Source organism: Amphibalanus amphitrite, unplaced genomic scaffold (assembly GCF_019059575.1).
Source record: "Amphibalanus amphitrite isolate SeventyFive unplaced genomic scaffold, NRLGWU_Aamphi_draft 000019F_arrow, whole genome shotgun sequence".
NCBI lineage: Eukaryota > Metazoa > Arthropoda > Thecostraca > Balanomorpha > Balanidae > Amphibalanus > Amphibalanus amphitrite.
Window position 1 is genome coordinate 433765 of NW_024881515.1, and position 20637 is coordinate 454401.

A 20637-nucleotide genomic window follows, 5' to 3' on the forward strand; every position below is an offset into this window, starting at 1 on the left:
GCCGCAACAGCAGGCATCTGAAGTTTCGGTGATTGAAACTGGTTATGTGGGTACACTGTATGCACCTGTGAGAAGGCTATGAAGGCTGGTCTGAGGTAATTTGGATGATGTTTACGCATCTCGCGCTCCGGTATCAATCCGATACGGTGATCTGGTGCGTAGATATGCCACCGCCAATAAACTTTTATACATCGACACCCATGAGCCAAGCTTTCTATACAGTTTGTGTGGCAGCGGCCCGACCAAACCTTAGGTATTTTTTATACCTTCAAATTTGGTAAAAGAGCGAGAGGAGCTTTGAACAGTGATCGTATAAAAGGCGTGCCTAAAAAGCGGAGGAAAAGGTTGTTTTCAAAAATTTCGCGCGCCTTCGGCGCAGCATTTCAAGACCACTTGACCTTTTGTGACCTGGAGTATAAAGAATACACACGATGCAAAATCAATGCAGCACGACCTATACGAGGTTACGCAAAAAAAAAACTGGTGGCATGGTAAAAAACGCCTCCCAACCCCCCCCCCCCCCCGTTGAGTGATTTTCTATCTCGCGACCGTATGGCGCCCTCCTTGGGTGAGGTGGCGCCCTCCAAACCCTTGGCCCCCCCCCTTCGCGATTTTCTAAATACGCCGCTGTCTGGTGACCTGACCTTTGACCTATTAGTGTTTTATTATATAACTGGCCTATTATATCATTGACCTGTTATTGACCTATTAGTATTTTAGAAGCATTTTCTCCATTATTTTTTACGGTTATTCGAATGCCGCATACCGCGTTTTGCGGCAACTTATGCGGTTTTCCTGCCTGGGAGATCATGAAACATCATTGTCAGTAACTCACCAATAAATCACCTGATTCAGAGGAACCAGTGTGTTAAAGAACACAACTCGCCTAATTCCGAGGATGCTTAAGGAATAATAAAGAATGAAGAACAACAATGGGCAAAGGGCAAATCTTTTCAGTTTTATTTGCCGCTTGTGAAATTTTTGTTTACAATTCGCGTCGTTCTCGTCCTTCTGTGCTGCTTTAATTATGGGTATCTTGGCTTTAATGATCGGTGAAACGGTGTTACCTGAGAAAGATTCCGCTGTTTTTTACCGCCATAAGTGTTATTAATTATGCAGTGTTTTGTAGTTAAAGTGTGTTTACTTTGTGTGCGTGAGAACGTTTGGAGATGCCTCGCCGTGCGGGCCAAAAGGGCTCGGGATGCGAACGCCGTTGCCCAGCGCCGTCGCCGTAAACGGCTAGCGCAGACGCGGCGCGAGACCGAAGCGTTGCGGAACGCTGAGCGTCGCCGTGAGCGTCGTAGAGAGACCCGAGAGACCCACCGCCAGCAGGAGAGGAAGCGCCACGAGAACCGAGAGGAGGGGGAAGAGCAGACTGGTCAGTCACCTGCACACCTTGGAACCGGATTCAAGGGTGTGGGACGAAGCAAAGGCTCACCCCCCAAAAATTGCCATCAGAACTGAGAAGTAAGTAATGTTTAATGTGCCTAATATAGGTACATAGTGCATATGTTACAGGCCGTATGAAACTTAACGTGAGGCTTTCAAATTGAAGCTTTTTTCACGCAATGTAGGTGCTTGTTTGGGATTATTCATCCAATTTTCAAACAAATCCATTCACTTTCAGCTCAGTTGTGCATCTTGACGCGACCCCATCGTTTTCAGTACCTAACTTTCTCGAGGCGCTCGTGGAATGCCAGCGCGGCTTCCTTGCAGTTGCGCATCTGATCGACGGTGATCCCTGGGAAGGCGGCTCTAGCCCGACCTTACAACTCCAGAATGTTCGCTGACCACGTCACGTATACCTTCGACTCCACAAACCCCTACATGAAAAAGTCACGCGGGGTGAGGTCGGTCGGGCGCAATGGGCTGGGGCAGGGCAGATTCGGCAAAGCAGATTGGGCAAGCGCGGTAACCAGGGTATAGCCAGGGCAGGTTAAGTTAAGTCCGACCTCACCCCATGTGATTTTTTAATATAGGGGTTTATGAATTCGAAGGTATACGTGACGTGGTCGGCGAGCATTCTGGAGTTGTAACGGGTTAGATCGCCGCCTTTGCAGGGATCACCGTCGATATGCGCAGGGAATATACGCTGGCATACCACGAGCGCCTCAAGAAAGTTACTGAAAACGATGGGGTCACGTCGAGATGCACAACTGAGCTGAACGTGAATGGATTTGTCTGAAAATTGGATGAATATAATCCCCAACATATGCACCTACATTGTGTGAAAATATCTTCCAATTTAATTAAGACTGAAGGAAGTTATTCAAGTTTCAAATCAGGTGTTTTACGTGAGCCACCCTGTGCATTTACCAGTTCTCCTTTTTATAGAAAATTTAAAATTTCAACTTATGATCAAATAATCACAAGTATAAAAAGTAAAAAAAAAGATATGTAAAGATCAACTAACAATAAGTAAGACAACCATGTAAAGGTGCACTTTTGTTACAGGTTAACTACGGACACAGATGATGAAGCGAGGGGCAGAAGACACAGGCGGAGCATACACTGAAAATGATCCTGCTTCATAATGAAACAAAATTCCTAGACCTTCATTGGAAACAAAGACAAGGCTCCAAATGTGAAAATATACACAGCTGAAAAAGATCCGTGCCACTGCCTGTACATACATGGGACCGAACATGGCAGAGAAAAATGAATGCTGGGGAGTCGGGGACCGTTATGTCATGTATTACCATGTGGAATGTCAATGTTAATAGATCGGATTTGCACCATATGAATGTTTTAACAAGATACCACCGGAAACCATTGTTACCATTGAGACCATTGGTAGCCCATAGACCATCAGAAAACATGTCTAATGTTTTTTTATGGCCTAATGGTTTCTTATGGTCTAATGGTTTCTTATGGTATGGTGATCATACCATAAGAAACCATTAGACCATAAGAAACCATTAGGCCATAAGAAACCATTAGACCATTAGACCACTAGCCCATTAGACCATCAGACCATTAGACCATCAGACCATTAGCCCATAAGAAACCATTAGACCATTAGACCATTAGCCCCTCTGACCATCAGACCATCAGACCATTAGACCACTACAAACCATTAGACCATTAGACCATTAGGGTTTCAATTTCCATATAGACCATTAGACCATTAGACCATTGCTAATGGTTTTTTCTCTAGGGAAGAACATTTGTTTTCATTGTTTTTTATTTCTGGGCTTGTAGCTTTCGTGCATAATTATTTGGTGGATGCATTTTATTTTTTGGCGCTAATGCGCCGCTGCTTGAAAATTGTAAACAATTTTCATCATACACTACCCACGAGCTTGAGGTAATTTCTCAATCTTTTTCCCGTGTTTTACAGTAGGTATTTACATTCACTGTAGCTACAAAGACCAGGCAGGTAATAGGTTCGCGAGTCTTACTTATACTTATGAATCGCGGAATTTAGAAAGGCCAATTAATTCAGCGTGGCCTTTTCATTTTAGGATCCGGATTATGGATTCCGGACTTCATGAGCTGTTTGTATTGAGTATGAGTCAGTATGAGTAGTGTTTCAGTCGAGAAGGGTGGGTCATGTGCATGAAGTGGAGTAGTTAAGTAGTCTTGCATGAAGTGTGCCCAGTGAGTGTCGAGTCCAGCACTGAATGATTTGACTGAAGTCTGAAGGTGCATCAAGGCCGAAGGCGCATCTGAACTACCTACAGTCAATTCGAGTGAGTTCCAGTCACTCACAAGTAACCCAAACCCTGAATGAATTTCATCGGGCTCTGGAGGCGGCTGTGGACTTGAAGAGCTTCCACATGTGACCACGGGTCCAGGACGTCATTTCTGGCATGACAATGAAGAACTGGGATGTGTCCCATGAAGCACCTGGTACACTGCTATCAGTCTCATAGGAGTCTTGTGATACGTTTTTGCTGTATTTGACAGACTACAATGCACGCATGGGTACACTCTTTGTCACATTTTGCACTGTTATGCATGTGACATGGGTAGGTATTGTAGGTATTTCAAATGTGCCTACTGGCCCACTACGGACACTGCGTGTCCACTGTCCAGCCGGGCTTTGAAAAAATTTAGACTTGGGGCAGAAACAACTGAAGGCAGGGCAGGAGTGTGAACCATTAACGGATGGGGATATTACCAGTATAACGCCTTTTGGGGCGACTAACGGAGCGAGCGAGAGGGTGGGCCTTGCACATGCGAAATTGCGAGGGGTACCTCCAACTGACTTGTGCACGGCACCCTACTAACTGCTCTCTAGCGATGTGCCAAATTTGGGCACAATCGGCCCAGCCGTTCTCGAGATCTGGAAGCGGCACCCTGCACGTGCGCACGTGCAAAATGGGTCCCAACTGACTTGTGCACGGCACCCTACTAACCGGTCCCTAACCGTGTACCAAATTTGAGCGCAATCGGTCCAGCCGTTCTCGAGATCTGGAAACGACCCCTGCACGTGCGCACGTGCAGCAGCACCCCTACTCTGGCACATGTATATGCAGTGCCTAGTGGGTGCCTACCTACATGCCAACTTTCAGCGCAATCGGCCAAGTAGTTACCGAGATATTGCAACAATTACAAAAGTGACACCTCTTCGTTTTGCACGTGGCACGTGCATAAGGGGTCACCCACATGCATCGGGAATAGTCCAATACTTGGTAGAAGGAATGAAGCTACCCTACAAAAATTACCGCGTGTAAATCGGTCAAGTGGTTGCTGAGATATAAGCCTCGCAAAAGCGTGACCACGGCCGGCCGGCCGCTCATACTCAGAAATTTCCGTTAATCTAAGGAAAGACTACGCTCGCTTCGCTCGCTCCGTAACAATAGGATGCACAAAAATTATTTGTTAATATTGGTGGTTTATGTACAAGAAAGCTTGACCTGTTGACATTATTGAACATCATGTTCAATAACAATAATATTATTTAATCATGTTCAACAAATGTTTATTAGTGTAGTGGATATGTACCGAAACTCAACTGATTTTAAGACGTAATAAATGCATTGCTCTGCCTCGCCTTGTGTCACCAGTTGCATTTCTCCACTGGCAGATGTTGGTAAACAACCCACACTCGATCGAGTCGGCGTGGACGCTGCCGGTGTCGGGCCTGGCGGCGCCGGCGGCCCCGGCGGCCGGGCCGCGGCCGCAGCTGGTGCGCGTCTCGGACCTGCGCGCGCTGCTGGACGGCGCGCCGCTGGGCCGGTTCGACATGCGGCCCGACACAGAGGCCGTGTTTGACGCGCTGTGCGACCGCGAGCGCGGCCGGCCGGAGAAGGTGCTCATGAAGGAGTGGACGCCCCGGCCGGCCGGCGGCCAGCTGCACATCGACGGGTGGCGCTGGACCCGGTCAGTAGTCTCCGTACGCGTCGCCGGGCAGACGCGGCACCGGACGATAGTTCGCCGTTTAGCATCTCCTGCCGACTATTCCCCATAATTTGAGATATGCTGTGTTCAGTGTGAGCTTCCTGATTGCACTTTAGGGTGTGTCATTTTGGGCACTTTTTTCGCAAAACATGGTGCTCCACTGATTTTATCGTGCCCCAGACACGTAGAAACCGTGTGACATTTTTTATTTCCCCCAAATATTAAAACCCATGCGGCGCCGACCGCCGACACTTTGGCCTATCTCTCAGCATTAGCGACCTCAGCGCCCCTAGCGGCAACGTTTTGAACTAACACGCTCGCTTTGCTTTGTGAGCTTACGATCATCATTAAATGCATTTTACCGAAATGACGCCTTGCTGTTGGCTTGTCTGGCACTCAGAATGTTGGTGAAAATGTGATGTTATGCATCTTAAAGCACGAAATAGTTCTGTGTTAATGTATATTGCACAGTACTACCCCCGATCCCCGTCCTGGTCTGACGGGATACGTACGAGCGCATGTTTATAGTGCCTGCTATTAGGTGTCACATGTTTTTTTTTTTGTAGCGTCGTTCACTGCATAGACCCCGGGGAACAGGGGGGCAGTGGGGGCGCTTACCCCCCCCCCCCCCTCCAACTTGAGAGCCGAGTGGGCGCCGCCCCCTCAACATTGATGCAACGATGAAGGATCTCTGCAGCTCCCTTTTATGGACCTACATGTCTGTCTTTATATAAATATCAGCACAAGGTATTTCTCTTGCATGTGAATGGTTTCTGCTGATTCGGCATCGATTTAAGAACACCTGCTATTGTCATCCCACTTTGATTTTATCTGAACTTGATCATAACTTTGGTAGGTCATATTTTATACTGGACCATTTTGGTGCCGGATGGTATTTGATTTGTCGTGATGAGAACATTATGACGTACAACGGTGGTAAAGTCGTTTTTTTTTTTTTTAATTTATTGGCAGATGATACCACACCATGAATACAACACAAAACAGACAATCATGCAATGCACGCCGCACCCCCGCCCGCGCCGCCCCGCGTCCCACATGCCACGGGGCAGCGCCCCTGTCACCGGCCGGGCCTGCGACGCGCCGGCTCGCTTGAGCGGCGCGCCGCAGGCCCGGCCGGCCAACCGGCCCTGCGACATTGCAAGGGCCGGTCGACGGGTTATCCCGGATGGGTTAGGGGCGGGGGCCGGTCTTCTTGTAGTCAACCTACACCCACTCTGTCCATCACATTAGACCACTTCGCCAGAAATTCGTCCATCCTTCCATTAACTAATGCCACGAACCTCTCCACACGAATGTACCCACTAAACGCTAGGATGAACCCGCGGATGTGTGGGGGCTGAGCTGCCTTTCGGGCACGCCATATAAATCTTTTGGCCAATAACACACAATGCATTATGGCGCTCGTTGGAATATCTTCTCGCCGACGATAAACCCCTGTAATTATTGTTTTAAGACTGAGCACCCCCCTTAGGCCGAGAAGTGATCTAATCTGAGCCCAAAACGGCTTGCTAAGACGGCAGTCCCAAAAGCTATGTGTAATACTTTCTTTTGTACCTGGGCAGAAAACGCATTCATCGCTGTCAACCAATCGGTATAAATAAAGCAACCGGTTCGTTGGAAGAATTCTTTGCAGTAGTTGATATTGAAACCAGCGTAGTTCGAAATCATCAGTGATAGAGTACACGTGGTTATATATTGTCTTCCAATCGAGTGGTTCACCATTCATCTCTGTTCGCCATCTCCTTTGTTGTATGGACATTTGCCCTGACTCAAACTGTTGCAAAAGTTTTTTATACGCCCATTTTGCTGGCTTTTGCTGTGATGCAAGCTCTTCAAAGACTTTTGGTGACATGCTTCTACGTGGTCGCTTTTGTGTTATTAAATCAGTTATTGTACGAGGTATTGATCTCAATATTGCTTGCCATATCAAGAAGTTCGCTATTCGATACTTCCCACTAAGTTCAACAGCAGTCATGAGCCGTCTCTCGCCATTGTGATACAGGTCTTCTATTCTTATGACACCTCGCTCTATAAGTTTTTTAACAGGTAAGACTTTTTTACTTTCTAGGCACATATTCTTGTTTTTCCATAATACTGTAGATAAAGCCTCCGAAGCCGAACGAACGCTCTGCTGCTGACAGCCAGTCCAAGTTGAAAACACTTCAGCCCAAAAGCGACTCTCAAAATGTTGCAGAGCTTGCTGTTGTGACATGTCACACCGGAAAATAGATACATTGTCCGTAAGGAATAGCTTATCCTTCATAACAGACTTCCACTTGGCATCGCAGTTTTCGTCCAACGCCTTTTTTATCCACACAGTTTTTAAACTATCTGCCTGAAGTGACGGGTCTGGTACTTTTAAACCACCCTTACCATGACTAGATTTTAGAATACTACGCTTAATCTTATCTCGCTTATTCTTCCAAATAAACTTAAACATAATGGTATCAATTTGTTTCAGCTGCTGTCGATTAGGTTTTTCCATTAAAGTCATAGTGTACACTAATTGTGATAAGGCCTCTGACCTGAGAAGATGAATCTTACCATATGCGGTCAATCCACGAGACTGCCAAGGATTTAACTTCTGTCTCAGCCTAGATATTTTGTCAGGGTAGTTTAGCTCAGGCAGGTCAGTACCAGTCGCATTCAGTTTGATGCCCAGATATTCAACTGGCTGATTTGTCCATTGAATCTCTATTTCTGGGCAAATTGAATCACTTCTGCCCGCATTGGCACCTATCCAAACTGCTTGGGTTTTGCTGTTATTCAGAATGAGTCCAGATGCTTCTTGAAACGAATTTATGCATCTCATACATTCTCTCAGGGACTGCGGGGAGGCGTTCAATATCAAAGTTGTATCGTCTGCGTAGGATGAAATCTTTAATTCGGTGTCGTTTACTGTGAGGCCTTTTACGTTCTCGTTCTGTCTAATCATTTCGGCTAGCGGTTCTATACTTAACAAAAATAGATAGCAACTGAGGGGACATCCTTGCCTTAGACCTCTTTCTATTCTATAATGTTGTGATAAATGCCCATTGATTTGCACTTGTGCTGTGCATGGAGATCCAGTTCTTTCATCGTAAATGATATCTATCCACTTTCTCATTTTTGAACCAAAACCATATTTTACAAGTGCTTGCTTCAAAAACTTCCAATTTACTGTATCATACGCCTGTTTCCAGTCGCAAAACACAATTAATCCAGCGAGTTGTTTTGCATTGGCTGCTTGTAGTGTATCTATAATTAGACGGACGTTCTCGCCAATGTAGCGACCTTTAATAAACCCTGTTTGGTCTGGATTAATTAATTTTTCTATAACACAACGCATCCGGGTAGCCAGCATCTTTGTGATTAACTTATATAATACGTTAAGAAGACTGATCGGTCTAAGCGAGCTGACCTTATTTCTTTCTTTATTTTTCTTTGGCAAAAGTATTGTTATGCTACTTTTCATCGCGCCCGGCATGTGTCCATTGGTATAAATTTCATTGACAGCGCTTGCTATGAGATCTTTCAGCTCGTTCCAGAAACATTTGAAAAATGGTACAGTGAAACCGTCTGGCCCGGGACTGGTCGACGTTTTCATGCTTGCCAAAGCTTTGGCCAGCTCAATTTCGGTGATTTCTATTTCGCACTGTTCTGCATCATGACTATTTAGTGGCGTCAGCACTGAGAGTACATCATTCATCAAACCGTTGCTGTCTCTGTGAGAATATAACTGCTCAAAGTAGCGCACACACTCATGTAGCATATGTCTGCTGTCTGCGGTTTTGTTGCCCGGGCTAGTATGACAAAGCTCCATGGACTCAAACACGGTTCGATAACTGTTGCGCTTTACCAGGCCGTGGAAGTATTTCGTCCCCTTTTCACCGTATTGGCGCCAGTTGGCACGACATCTTAACATGTTTCCTCGTGTGACATTGTTAATATATGTGTCTCTTTCCATTTTTAACTCTCGTAATCGTGAAACGTCAGCCATAGACTCGCTGGCTGATAGCCGGTTAATGTCTTCATCCAGTTGACGAAGTCGCTTCTCCTGCTCCCTTTTCTTTTGGCTTGACATTTTTATAATCCAGCCTCTTAGCACGCATAGCAACGTTTGCAAAAGGAGATATCTGGATGTGCCTTCAGTGTCATTATCTATCAAAATTTCTGCAATCTTTTCCTTCGCCTTCGCAACAAAGCTATCGTCCAGCAGCAGCGTATTGTTAAACTTCCAATACGATTTACCTAAGGAAATCTCACCGACGTGTATTTTTATAGTACACATTTTGTGATCACTCATGTATCCGTCAAGGATAGTTGCAATTGGAGACCGAGTCTGGTTCATGTATTTATCACTTATGAGGAAAAAATCTATTCTTGACCTCATACGTAGTCCCGCTTGATGATAGGTGAAGGTTCTTAAATTTGGATGAAGTGTTCTCCAGATATCCAAAAGCTTACGGCTTGCCATATATTCTAAAACAGCTGCCCTACACCGCTGGTTATTTGCTATTCGTCTTGCTCGGCTATCATGATCTAAAGTTAAATCGAAGCGAAAGTTAAAGTCTCCACCTATTATTAAATTTGCATCTCCAATAAGCTCACAGGCTTCGAATAATTCTTGAAACACTGATGGATCATCATTATTAGGGCCATAAATAGAGGCAAGGGTAACGTGAGAGCCATTCAAAGAGGCGGCCACTACAACAAAACGCCCTCTCCTACAAACTTTAACGTCTCTAATTTCGATGTTCAGGCCCGGCTTTATCAGTACAGCAACGCCACAGCTTGCATTACCACCATGAGAAAGAAAACCCAGTCCTCCCCATTCTCTTAACCAAATATGTCCGCTTCTCTCGTCTGAATGCGTTTCCTGCAACAGGAATATATCTGCACTTTGTTTTTTAAGCCATGAAAATAATTTGCGCCTTTTCGGAACGTCGCCGTCATTACCTCTCAGCCCCCTCACATTCAGTGTGATTATTTTAACCTCCATTGGGGTTCGGTACGTGCGGCCTCAATGTACCCCAGTTGACTATCTCCGCCGAAACAGGCATACAGCAAGACTCAGTGTTTTGCTGGGTGTCAAACAAAAGCAAGCGTGCTCCGCATAATAATGAAGGACTGCTCGAGTGACTTCTGCTCTGATTACTCGTAGAATCCGATCCCAGCCATACAGTTTTCAACACCAACGTCCCCTTCCCCTCCCCACATTCCTCCCCTCCCGATCGTGCGACACCTCGGAGCATATGTAACCGGAGTGTGCACCAGTGGTTCGGGGGCCGACCGAAGCACCAAGACAGCTAATACAGCCGAGCTATCCCCTCCGACGCCGGCCGATCGGTCGTACCGGCTCGTCATCATCTGCTCCATGAACCGTAAAAAGTATACATGCGGTCTCCCTTTCCCCTCTGTAACTAAGTCCTAATATCCCTGTGCACTAACATTTAAACCTACACATTGAACATACACACATTTCGCCTCGAATGCCCAGCATGTAGCTGTGCTGTCACAGTAATGAGAAGAAAATAAAATGGCACGGCAGTGTATCTACCTACGAAAGAGAGCTTTCGATTTTATCTCGCTATAAATTATAGTGGAGGTTCAAAACGCAAGAAGGAAAATATATTCCAAAAAACAATAATGTTTGAAACAGCACCTGTAAGGGAGGAAACGCAGCTTTCTTAGTCGTCGTTCGCTGTGTGACCTGTCTCAGCGGGAGTGTAGGCGTATTGCATCAGCCGTAACCCGACGGCAGATGGCCCCGAGTCGCCGGAAGCCGAATCTGTCCCAACGTTCTCTGAAGTCGCGTCGCGCTGAGATCCGTCTTGTGCGGGCGTAGCGGTCACCGCTGCTGTTCTGGGTTCAGCGGCCGAAAGGCCGCCTGACGACGGCCCGCCGCTGTCCGTCCGCCCCGGCGCCCGATTCATCGGGGCAACGAGCGAAGAAGGCGCGGCTCCACTCAGCCCGGGCGTGGGCGCGGTGAGCGCGGGCTCGGCCAGCCGCGCGGGCGGGGCGGGCTCGGCCAGCCGCGCGGGCGGGGCGGGCCCAACCGGCAGCCCGAGCGGGCCACCGCCGACAGATGCCGCGGCAGGTCGCCCACCGACCGCCGCAGCCGGGCCGCCGGGAGCCGGCCGACGGCCGGACGGCGTGCCCCCGCCCCGGCGGCGGGCCGCCCCGGCGGCCCCGGGCGCACCCGGGTGCAGCGGTCGGTCCCCCGATGCCGCACCGGCTCCCGATCTGATGCTCTCGATGACTGCCTTCAACTGCTGCAAGTCGTCGACCCGCCGGCCCCTTGATTCGCGGTCTGCCTTGAAGTGGACAAGTCCGCGCCTCGTGTAGACCGTATAAATCCGCTTGTTTCGCTTGGCTTCTAGCAGCGTGTTGAAGATTTGTGAGTTTTTAGCTGTTAGAAACTCACTAATGTAGAGAGGGGTCAGCTCCCTCAGACCTCCCGAGCCCCGTGCCAGCTCGAACCGTCTTTCGAACAGCTCATCGCGCAGTTTCGTTTGAACGAACTTGCAGACGACCGATTTTTCGTTCTGCAGACGGTACACCTTTTGAAAGTCATTAACGGAAATTTTTAGATCCGGAAATCGCTTGTTCAGTATCTCCGCCGCGCATTCATTGATATTTTCATCTCGGATTCGAACACCGAATTCCTCGCATCTCAAAATGACGGAATCGCTCCTACGGCTGATTTCAATGCCTTCCAGCTGTTCAGCCAGCGCCTGTATGACAGTATCACTCTGCGCAACTATGGCATGGAGCGCATCAACCTGGTGACTCTTTTCGAATAACTCGGCCTCCAGAATTTCCGTCCGCTTTTCTAGCTCTTTGTATTTTACATCCATTAGCTGTACAGCCTTTGCGATTCCCTCGTCCACGATCTTTTTAACGGCGCTGAGCGACTCGCCGTCTAGTCGACACGAATGAACCTCATCGGCCTCACCTCCCCTTGATCCCTGGTTGCTGTGTTTGGTACGCTTTGCCTTGCGTGACTCCTGCTGGGGTGTCTGGGTCGGGTGAGGGCTCGTAGCTTGTCTACGCTTCCCACCGGTCTTTGGCGTCTTAACAATGTCCTCGGCGTCTCCGAAGATGGAGTCCATATCTGACGGGGCCGTGTCTGACGCCATGCTGGGTTGCACCTTAGTCCTTTTAAACGACACAACACAGTCCAGATTCAACGTCGCGCCGTCTCAGCACCACAATACAGCCACGCGGCCACAACACTGCTCCGGCCGGCCACCCGTTACCGCCGCCGCCTGGCTATGACCGTGCCATCGGCTGGCGGAGCCCCGCGGCACACGTCCGACCCGTCCGAAGGTCAGGCACGAACTGGGTAAAGTCGTTGATTGATACAGGTTTACTCGCTCCGGTGGGAGGCAGTAGCGGCGGAACACCTTCAATTAAGTGGAGGGGGGGGGGACACTGCCGACTTTTGGTCCCATTCTTTCCATGCAACGCCCATAGGGCTAATGTTAAAATGCCCAAATCAGAGGGGGCACGGTGCCCCGGTGCCCTCCCCGTTCCGCCGCCTATGGTGGGAGGGCGGCGTGTGGGACTCAGAAGGAGACTAATGGCTTGTGTTGTGCCTTTGGTAGGACCCTCAGTATCACCGATGCAGGGCCTTCAGAGCCTCCAATTAAGGGCCTTTAGAGGCACTGGTGTGGGGTCTTCACAGACGCCCGTGTGGCCCCTCAGAGGTGCTAGTGTGAATCCCTCATAAGCGCCGGTGAGGGTCCTCACAGAATACAGACGCCGTTGTAGGCCCTCAGAGACACTGGTGTGGGTCCGTTACATGTGGGTGTGTGCCGTGTGGCCCTTAGAGCTGCTGGTGCGAACCCTTTAAAAGTCGGCAGGGGGCCCTCAACGACCGGGGAGGGGGACCTCAGACCGGCAAGGGGCCCACAGAGGCCGGCGGCATTTTCAGAAGCCCTGTGGGGTCCTTAGATACCGACAAGGTACTCTGAGACGCCAGTGTGGCCCTCAGTCTCTGGTGTAAGGCCCTCAGAGTTGCAGGTAGGTGGCCGTCAGATATGCTTTTGCCGAACCCTCACAGGCGCAGGTGTGGGTACCTCAGAGCCACCAATATAGGGTTGCATAAATGGTGTGGCACTGGCTTGGGGGACCCTCAGTGGTGTCCTTATGGGCCCTTAGAACCACTGGTGTGGGTCTCTCAGAGGTGCTGGTTGTGAACCCTCAGAGGCCCTGCTGAGGGCCCTCACGGTCTCCGTTATGGAATCCTCAGAAGCCGGCGTAGACCCTGACGGAGATCTTAGTGTGGCTACTTAGGGGCTCATGAGGTGCTCTTACGAGACCTGTGAGGTCTTTCTCAGCTGAAATATAGTCAGCGTGGACCCTCAGAGGTCAGTTGGTACCGCAGGGGTCTTTATGGCCGGGTGGGCTCTCAGAAGCACCAGTGAGGGCCCTCAGTCTCACAGTCGTCGTAATGGGGCCGTCAGAGACATTGGTGTGAGGCCATTACTGATTACAGGTTGGCGTAAGGCCCTAGATATGGCCCCTCTTGGGCCGGCAAGGACTCTCAGAGGCACGCTAGCAGCCATAAGAGGCCGGTAAAGGGCCCTCAGAGGCCGCCAGTAGCCTTCAGAAGCCGGCGTGTAACCCTCATGGACAATTTAGTGAGGCTTCTTTGGACTCACCAGGTGCTGTTACGAGCCCTATTCTTTCTGAATCGAAATATGGCCAGCATAGACCCTGAGCGGTAAACTGGTGCCACAGAGCCCCTCCGACCCGAGGGGTCCTCTGAATGCGATATGGGGGGGGAGTAGATGGCACGTGCCTCCTGGGACCCCCTGACTACGCTACTATTTCATATGCGTCATGTCAGGTATTTTGGGCTTGCACCCCAACTTGAAGAATGTTCCTGGGCCCCTGTGACAATATATTGTATTCATTATAGGTATTCGTCATTAGCTTGCACTCTCTGCAATCTGCCCATACTATTATTTGTCCCTAGACGCGCTTACAGAAAGCAGGGATAAGCCCATACAGTCAACGGCCTGTTAGTTTCGCAAACAGCCGCCAGGGGCGCTAGGGTCGCCTATGTTGTGAGATAGGGCAAACTTCTCTCGCTCGGCGCCGCCTGGGGGTTAAAATTTGCGGGAAATTAACAATGCCACGCCCTTTCCACATGAGTGGAGCACAATAAAATCGATGGAGCACCTTGCATTGCGATTAGTGACACACCCTATTGCACTTAATAATATGCACTTAACTTTAAGATAGGTTGTTAAGAGATGACGGGCAGCTGATTCTACAAAAACACCTTTTTTGTTACTCCATCCAGTAGGTCATGGCGCCCCGTTACATGAGCGACCCTTCTTCTCCTTTCTAGACCACGACATCCGCGAGAGCCTATCCTGCTGGCGGTTGCGCTGTGGGGGACGATAGTCCGGAGGACGTTCGGCTTCTGGAATCGAACACGGATCCTTCCGAATCCAGAACAAACACCTTACCAACTGCACCATCGGGGCTGCCGTTGCCCGTTACGGCCGTTTTAACGACCATAACGGCAATTACTTCTATATTCTATAATATCCTATAATTGTTTATCCATGCGTTTGAGCTTGTTCTTTCTCCCCAGAGGTGTGAGGTCGTTCGTCTCCAGCGCGCCCATTTGTCATTGGTTCTCGGAGCGTGAGGTCGAGGCCACTGACGGCCAGGTGTACGTACTGGAGGGCAGGCTAAGCGTGGCGCTGGCGGAGAAATACGGTGAGTTTGAGCTCACGGTAGGGTGCCCGTCCCTATTCCGGGGGCTCTACCCCTGGGTAGAGCCCCCGGTACTTTATCTGCTAGCAATTTTTAGCCGAAGTGCTGAAGACTGTCATTCACGCGAAGTTAACGTGCATATTCATTTTCTACCTGTTTTACGCACGTTGTTTGCGGTTTGCGGCCATCCAAGACAATAAAAGATTTCTTCATTAAATTTGTGCCGAGTCAATCCAATAAGCTTGCGTTTTTTTTTTTAGTATTTGAGGTTGATTGGTGTAGCTGAACGCCTAACGGTACTGAGCTCCCTCTCACTTTGTGCCGTTGTTCTCTTCTTCCGCCAGCTCTGCCCGTGTTGGCTCGTCTCACGTTCGCCACCGGCTTCCCCAGTCAGTGGCAGCTGCTGGCCAAAGAGCTGCACCTCCTCACAGGTGAGAAGTGCGCCCAGCGTGGTGAGATGTGCGTCCAGCGTCGCTGTGTCGGATCACGGATGTTCTATGTGTAAGGCCATAGACTACTGTACATATTACTGATATGGACGCAATGGCGTCTAGACGCAATGGCGTCTAGCGTGGGTGTCTTTTTTACCTGATAATTTTGTGCTATCATGGTGCTTAAGCTACATTTCATTTGATGTTTTATTCCATTGCACACCAGATTCCCGTTTTTTTATGTAAGCACAATGGAATTTATTAGTTGCATTAGCGTAGTTTTATCGATATTTAGTCGACACAGCATATAACAAATGTCTTTGTTGGCCGGCAGTCGGGCAGGAGGCGGTGCGACGACAGCCTGACCTCGTCTCGCAGCACACCGACAGCCCCGGCCGCACCGCTGGGAAGCCGCCGCAGCAGCCGGACTCTGACTCGGGGTCTGGCTCGGAGCTCCCTCAGCCGCAGTCCGCGCCCGTCTCGAGGGCCGTCAGGTCGCAGCCGGAGCCCGGTTCGAAGGCCGCCAGGTCGCAGCCGGAGCCTAGTTCGAAGGCTGCTCCAGCCAAGAGGCAGACGAGGAAGCGAGCAGCGCCGGGGAGCAGCCAGCCAGTGCCGACCGCAGCAGGCGGCGCGGCGCAGCCGGAACCTCCTGGGACACCTCCGTTACCGGAGGAGCCGTCAGCGGCGCCGGCCAACGCCCGCGGAAGAGCGACTTCGCGCGGCCGGTGGACAGCGCAGCCGGCGCCCTCGTCGCCGCCGGAGTCAAAGTCATCGAGCCCGGCCGCCAGTGAGCGCAGTTCTCTGGACGACACGATGGCGCCGCTGACACGGGCCATGTCGGAGACCATGTACGACCGGTTGAAGAAGGACACGCGCCGGCGCAGCCCCCGCGTTTTCCTCCACCGGCTGGCGGAGGAGCCGCGGAAGGCGCCGACGGGGCGGGCCGCTGCCGGGCGCCGCGGTCGTACTCCCGCGGCGGGGACGGCGGCGGCTGAACACGGCCCGACGGGGCGGGCTGCTGCCGGGCGCCGCGGTCGTACTACCGCGGCGGCGGCGAGGACGGCCGCGGCGACCGAGGATGGCCCGTCGGCCGGTAAGAGAGCGCGCCGCGCCGCCGCCGCGGTCAGCGAGTCCGACACCGCCGCCCCACCCTCCGCCCGGACCCAGAGGAGGCGGCTGAGGCTGGCCAGCTCCCCGCCGGCCAGTCCTGTGAAGCCGGCGGAATGGGATTCCGACCTCGCGTCGATCACGCCGATCCCGAGCGCGTACCAAAAGCCGACCGCTCGCCGCCGCCGTCAGCCGGCCGAGGACGATCCAGGAATTCCGAAACCCCCTCCGGCTAGGAAACCGGCGGGACGAGCGGCTCGGAAGCAGCCCCCTCCTCCTCCAGAGCCTATCTTGGAAGAAGAGAGGGTCATGCAATCAGACAGCTCCGACAGTGAAGTCCCTACTATGAAGGTCACCGCTGCAAGAGCTGCGCCCGCCAAGCGAGGCACTCGCGGCAAGAAAATACAACCTACTGATGAGGCGGCTGAACGTCACAGCCAGCCGACTGAAACTGATCCAGAAATAGCAGCTTCGAAAAACCCTTCGGCTAAAAGAACAGCAGGGCGAGCCCGAAAACAGGCCCCGTCCTCAGAGCCCCCAGCAGACGATACGGACACTGAAGGCCCTACCAAGAAGGTGCCCGCTGCAAGAGCTGCACCGGCCAAGAGGGGCGCGCGCGCTAAGAAAACACAACCTACCGAAGAGCTCAGTGACGAGGAGAACGTCCCACCCGAAGTACAGTCCCAGAAACGTGGCGCCGCCCCTGCCAAAAAAGCGGCGCCAAGGAAGGGTGCAGCATCCAAGAAGGCCCTGCCAAAGAAGGATGATATGCCGACTCTCAACGCTTATGGTGAGTACCAAATACCAACTGATTATGTGTACGACGTTCGTGCTAGTAGCTAACTGGAGTCCTTAACTTACGCGCCCTTACACCCAAAATCATGCCACTGTGCGTTTTGTTTTTATTCATTTGATTAAAGCTCAACGAAGGTTGTGTGTGTTACGTGTTAGGTAAGAGTTTGAGGATGGGTGCATACTGACCCCTTGGTCGCCACGACCCTAAGCCTTGCAAACAAAGTGAGGAGGGTCTAGTGCAATGGGGATCGTACTAATTGTCATGGTGATATGTGTGCCATGTCTATGCCTGTTTGGGTTCTGAGGCTACCGCCGGCCTCCCGGCCTGTATTCTGACACGTTGACCCACCGCTGACCCGGACCGTTCTGACACGCTGACCAGCCGCTGATCTGGATTACTCTGACACGCTGGTCGCTGACCCCCAGTGTCTGAACGGCTCTGACGGGCCGCTGTCCCTCCGTACCGGACCGCTCTGACCCTCCCTGTCCGCCGACAGACGAGTTCCGTCCGAGCGCGCGGCCCGGCACGCAGCGCTACCGGCTGGAGCAGATGGCCTTCCTGACGGCGCAGAACGACGCCGCCCAGCCGGACGATCTGTTCGGGGGCGGCCTGCTGGACTCTGGCGCCGGCGGCGGCGGCGGCGGCGGCGGCCTGCTCGGCCTGGCCGACGGGGAGCTGATGGCGGCCGTGACGCCGCTGGCGCCGGGCCGCGGCGGCGGCCGCCGGCCGGCCGCGCACAGCTCTCTGACTCCGGTGGCGGCCCTGGCCGCCGGCGGCGCCTACTCGGTCAAAACGCCCACCATGGCCACATCGACCATCAGCCCGGGCAACCCGCTCAACTCGATCCACAGGTGAGGCGGGCCGGTGTAACAACTAGGGGTAACACAACACAGGGTAACACAACCCGCTCAACTCGATCCACAGGTGAGGCGGGCCGGGGTAACAACTAAGGGTAACACAACACAGGGTAACACAACCCGCACAGCTCGATCCACAGGTGAGACCGGTGTAACAGCCCGGGGTAACAGCCCGGGGTGACACATCTTGGGCTAACGCAGCCCGCTCAACTCGGTCCACAGGTGAGACGGGCCAGGGGGGGAGGTAACACTATACGAGGTAGCCACAGTTCGCTCGTCTCTGCTTGCATGTGAGACAGACGGCTTGTCAGGCATGGCTGGACGCAAACAACCCTACCCGCCGATTATCTCGCCAGTGCAGTCGTCACTTATCAAAATAAAACGAAGATTAAGCTATGTAGAAAACGACAAGCATCTGTATGATCTAGAGCTTGTTAAATTAACATACACGCCATGTACCCTGCAGCCCACCTCCCCCACCGCTACCGCCACGGGTCGGTCCCGACTGACCGCTGACCCGTGTTACCGCCGCAGGGACGAGGCGGCCCGGTACATGGTGAACCGTAAGAAGCAGGCGGGCCCGGCGCGCCAGCGGCTGCGGATGGGCACGGACCGGCCGGCCGCTCCGAGCTTCAGTGGTTCGTCAGACATCGGCAGTGCCGCCCGGGTAGGTGGAGGCCCGGCTGGAGCGTGTCGTGTGCGCGCCACCTGAGCCACAAATAGGGGAGATGGGGGACCAGACTGTCGCCCGGATGACTAGGTGGGTCTTCCTGCGCTGGTACGGCCGTTGTCGAACCCTGTGCGTGCCACGAACCCTGTGGCACGCTTGGGTAGAATAAGGTTAGGCAGAATGGGGATTCCATTTATCTCGTTTTTTTTCACAGTTTGCATGTCCTTAAATCGGCGCCCGGGAAACAGCATGCTTCATTGATTACTCCGTTTGCGAGAAGTTTAAGAGTGGAAAACGGTCACAGGCTGGCCCATGCTGACGATACAAAATGGCAAAGACATCCCCCACCTCACCCCCACCCTCTTCGCCGGTGTCGTACCATGTCTGGCAGACCTCTAATCCCCCGTCCTGCGTCTTACAGTAGGCTTACTGTGTGTAAGCTGCTGATGCCCCCCCCCCCCCCGCCCATTCTCTATATGTCCGGCTGACCTGCCTTTTGTCTGTATGCCCGACTGACCCTCCCCGCTGTCTGTATGTGCGGCTGACTCGCCTCCTGTATGCCTCGCTGAACCCCCCCCCCCCCCCCCTTTGTCTTGTATGTCCGGCTGACCCTGCCGTCTGTATTTTGTCCGGCTGACCCGCCCCCTTTGTCTGTGTCTAACAGCTGATTGAAGAGGACGCCGCCTGGCTGCTGAGGGAAGACGACCCCTCCGACGAGCCGGCCGACGAGTACTTTGATTACGATGGGTGAGCCGGGGCCGTCCCAGTCGACGGTGCTCGCCGGAAGGTTGTAGTGTAGAGACTTCCGTGTATGTGTCCGAGCGACTCGTTTTATTGATTTGTGTACGTGAAAGCGGGGTGCTCGAATCGTTTGTACTGCGAAGACGTTCCTTGTTTGTGTGTTGAGGAGTTACTAAGCCGTGCCAAACCAGATGAGGTAGACGTTAGTGTGGTCTGGTACCTGTTTATCAAAGTAGATACCAGCTGTTAGCCGATGGGAACGCCGGTGTCTGACAGGCGACACTGGCTATACACGCCAGTCAGTTGACCTAGTGAAGAGACGGCCGGGCGGCGTTCTTATGCGGCGATATATACGGCCGGTCAGGCTGGCGAATGAGTTCGGATAGTTCACTTTCCGACGGATCGGTCGTTCCGCTGTACAAACAGCAGTAGTCCCCGTCACGGAATGTGTGCGAGTTGCACCAGCTACTGTGCGGGCAGGGACCATTGGCGCGGATAGGGACCATTGCGCGGGTAGGGCTCATTGGCGCGGGTAGGGAGAACCTCTGATCTGGACTGCAGCCGTGCACTGCAGTTGCAGTCCGGATGCATACCTTCCAGAAGTTCAGTGATCGTCACCGCTCTGCGGCCGTTGTTTTGAATATCATCGTTGAACAAGAATGACTGCGCCTGCCAACGAAAGTTTGCATTCATCTCTGGATCACTATAAATAAACATTTTCATCCCACTTATCGTACATTGTTCTGCCTATACGCCCTTTGAAGAGGAAAATGATGTTAGCTGATGATGTTTGCTGATGTTAGCTGAAGAAGAAAATGAAGTACTGAAATGAGTGAGCCATCATCCATTGGGCTCCCTTGCTCCGTTGCTTTCCCTGTGTCATGGGCAGCGAGAGAGCGACACAGAGTTCGAACCAAACTGGAACCAAGTGCTGCGAGCACGACTGTTTCA

General features: G+C 51.9%; 1 protein-coding gene and 1 long non-coding RNA gene across 2 annotated transcripts; both read left to right on the top strand.

Annotated features, from left to right (window-relative positions):
* Positions 1-650: 650 nt before the first annotated feature.
* On the top strand, positions 651-2738 carry LOC122389219. The gene is made up of 2 exons (XR_006257931.1): positions 651-1467; positions 2455-2738. It is a non-coding gene; the product is annotated as an uncharacterized LOC122389219 (long non-coding RNA).
* Positions 2739-4995: 2257 nt separating this feature from the next.
* LOC122389817 (translation initiation factor IF-2-like) lies at positions 4996-20417 on the top strand. Its single transcript, XM_043382225.1, has 7 exons — positions 4996-5328; positions 14960-15087; positions 15429-15515; positions 15850-16479; positions 17915-18269; positions 18810-18942; positions 19610-20417. Exons 1-7 carry the CDS (start codon positions 5033-5035, stop codon positions 19694-19696), a joined length of 1716 nt encoding a protein of 571 aa, XP_043238160.1. The 5' UTR covers positions 4996-5032; the 3' UTR covers positions 19697-20417.
* Positions 20418-20637: the final 220 nt, after the last annotated feature.

Coding starts and splice junctions, on each gene's coding strand:
- LOC122389817 (XM_043382225.1), top strand. CDS start 5,033: ATGTTGGTAAACAACCCACACTCGATCGAGTCGGCGTGGACGCTGCCG. Junction 16,480..17,914: donor CGCTGCCGGGCGCCGCGGTC/GTACTCCCGCGG, acceptor GTCCGCCGACAG/ACGAGTTCCGTCCGAGCGCG. Junction 18,270..18,809: donor CCGCTCAACTCGATCCACAG/GTGAGGCGGGCC, acceptor TTACCGCCGCAG/GGACGAGGCGGCCCGGTACA.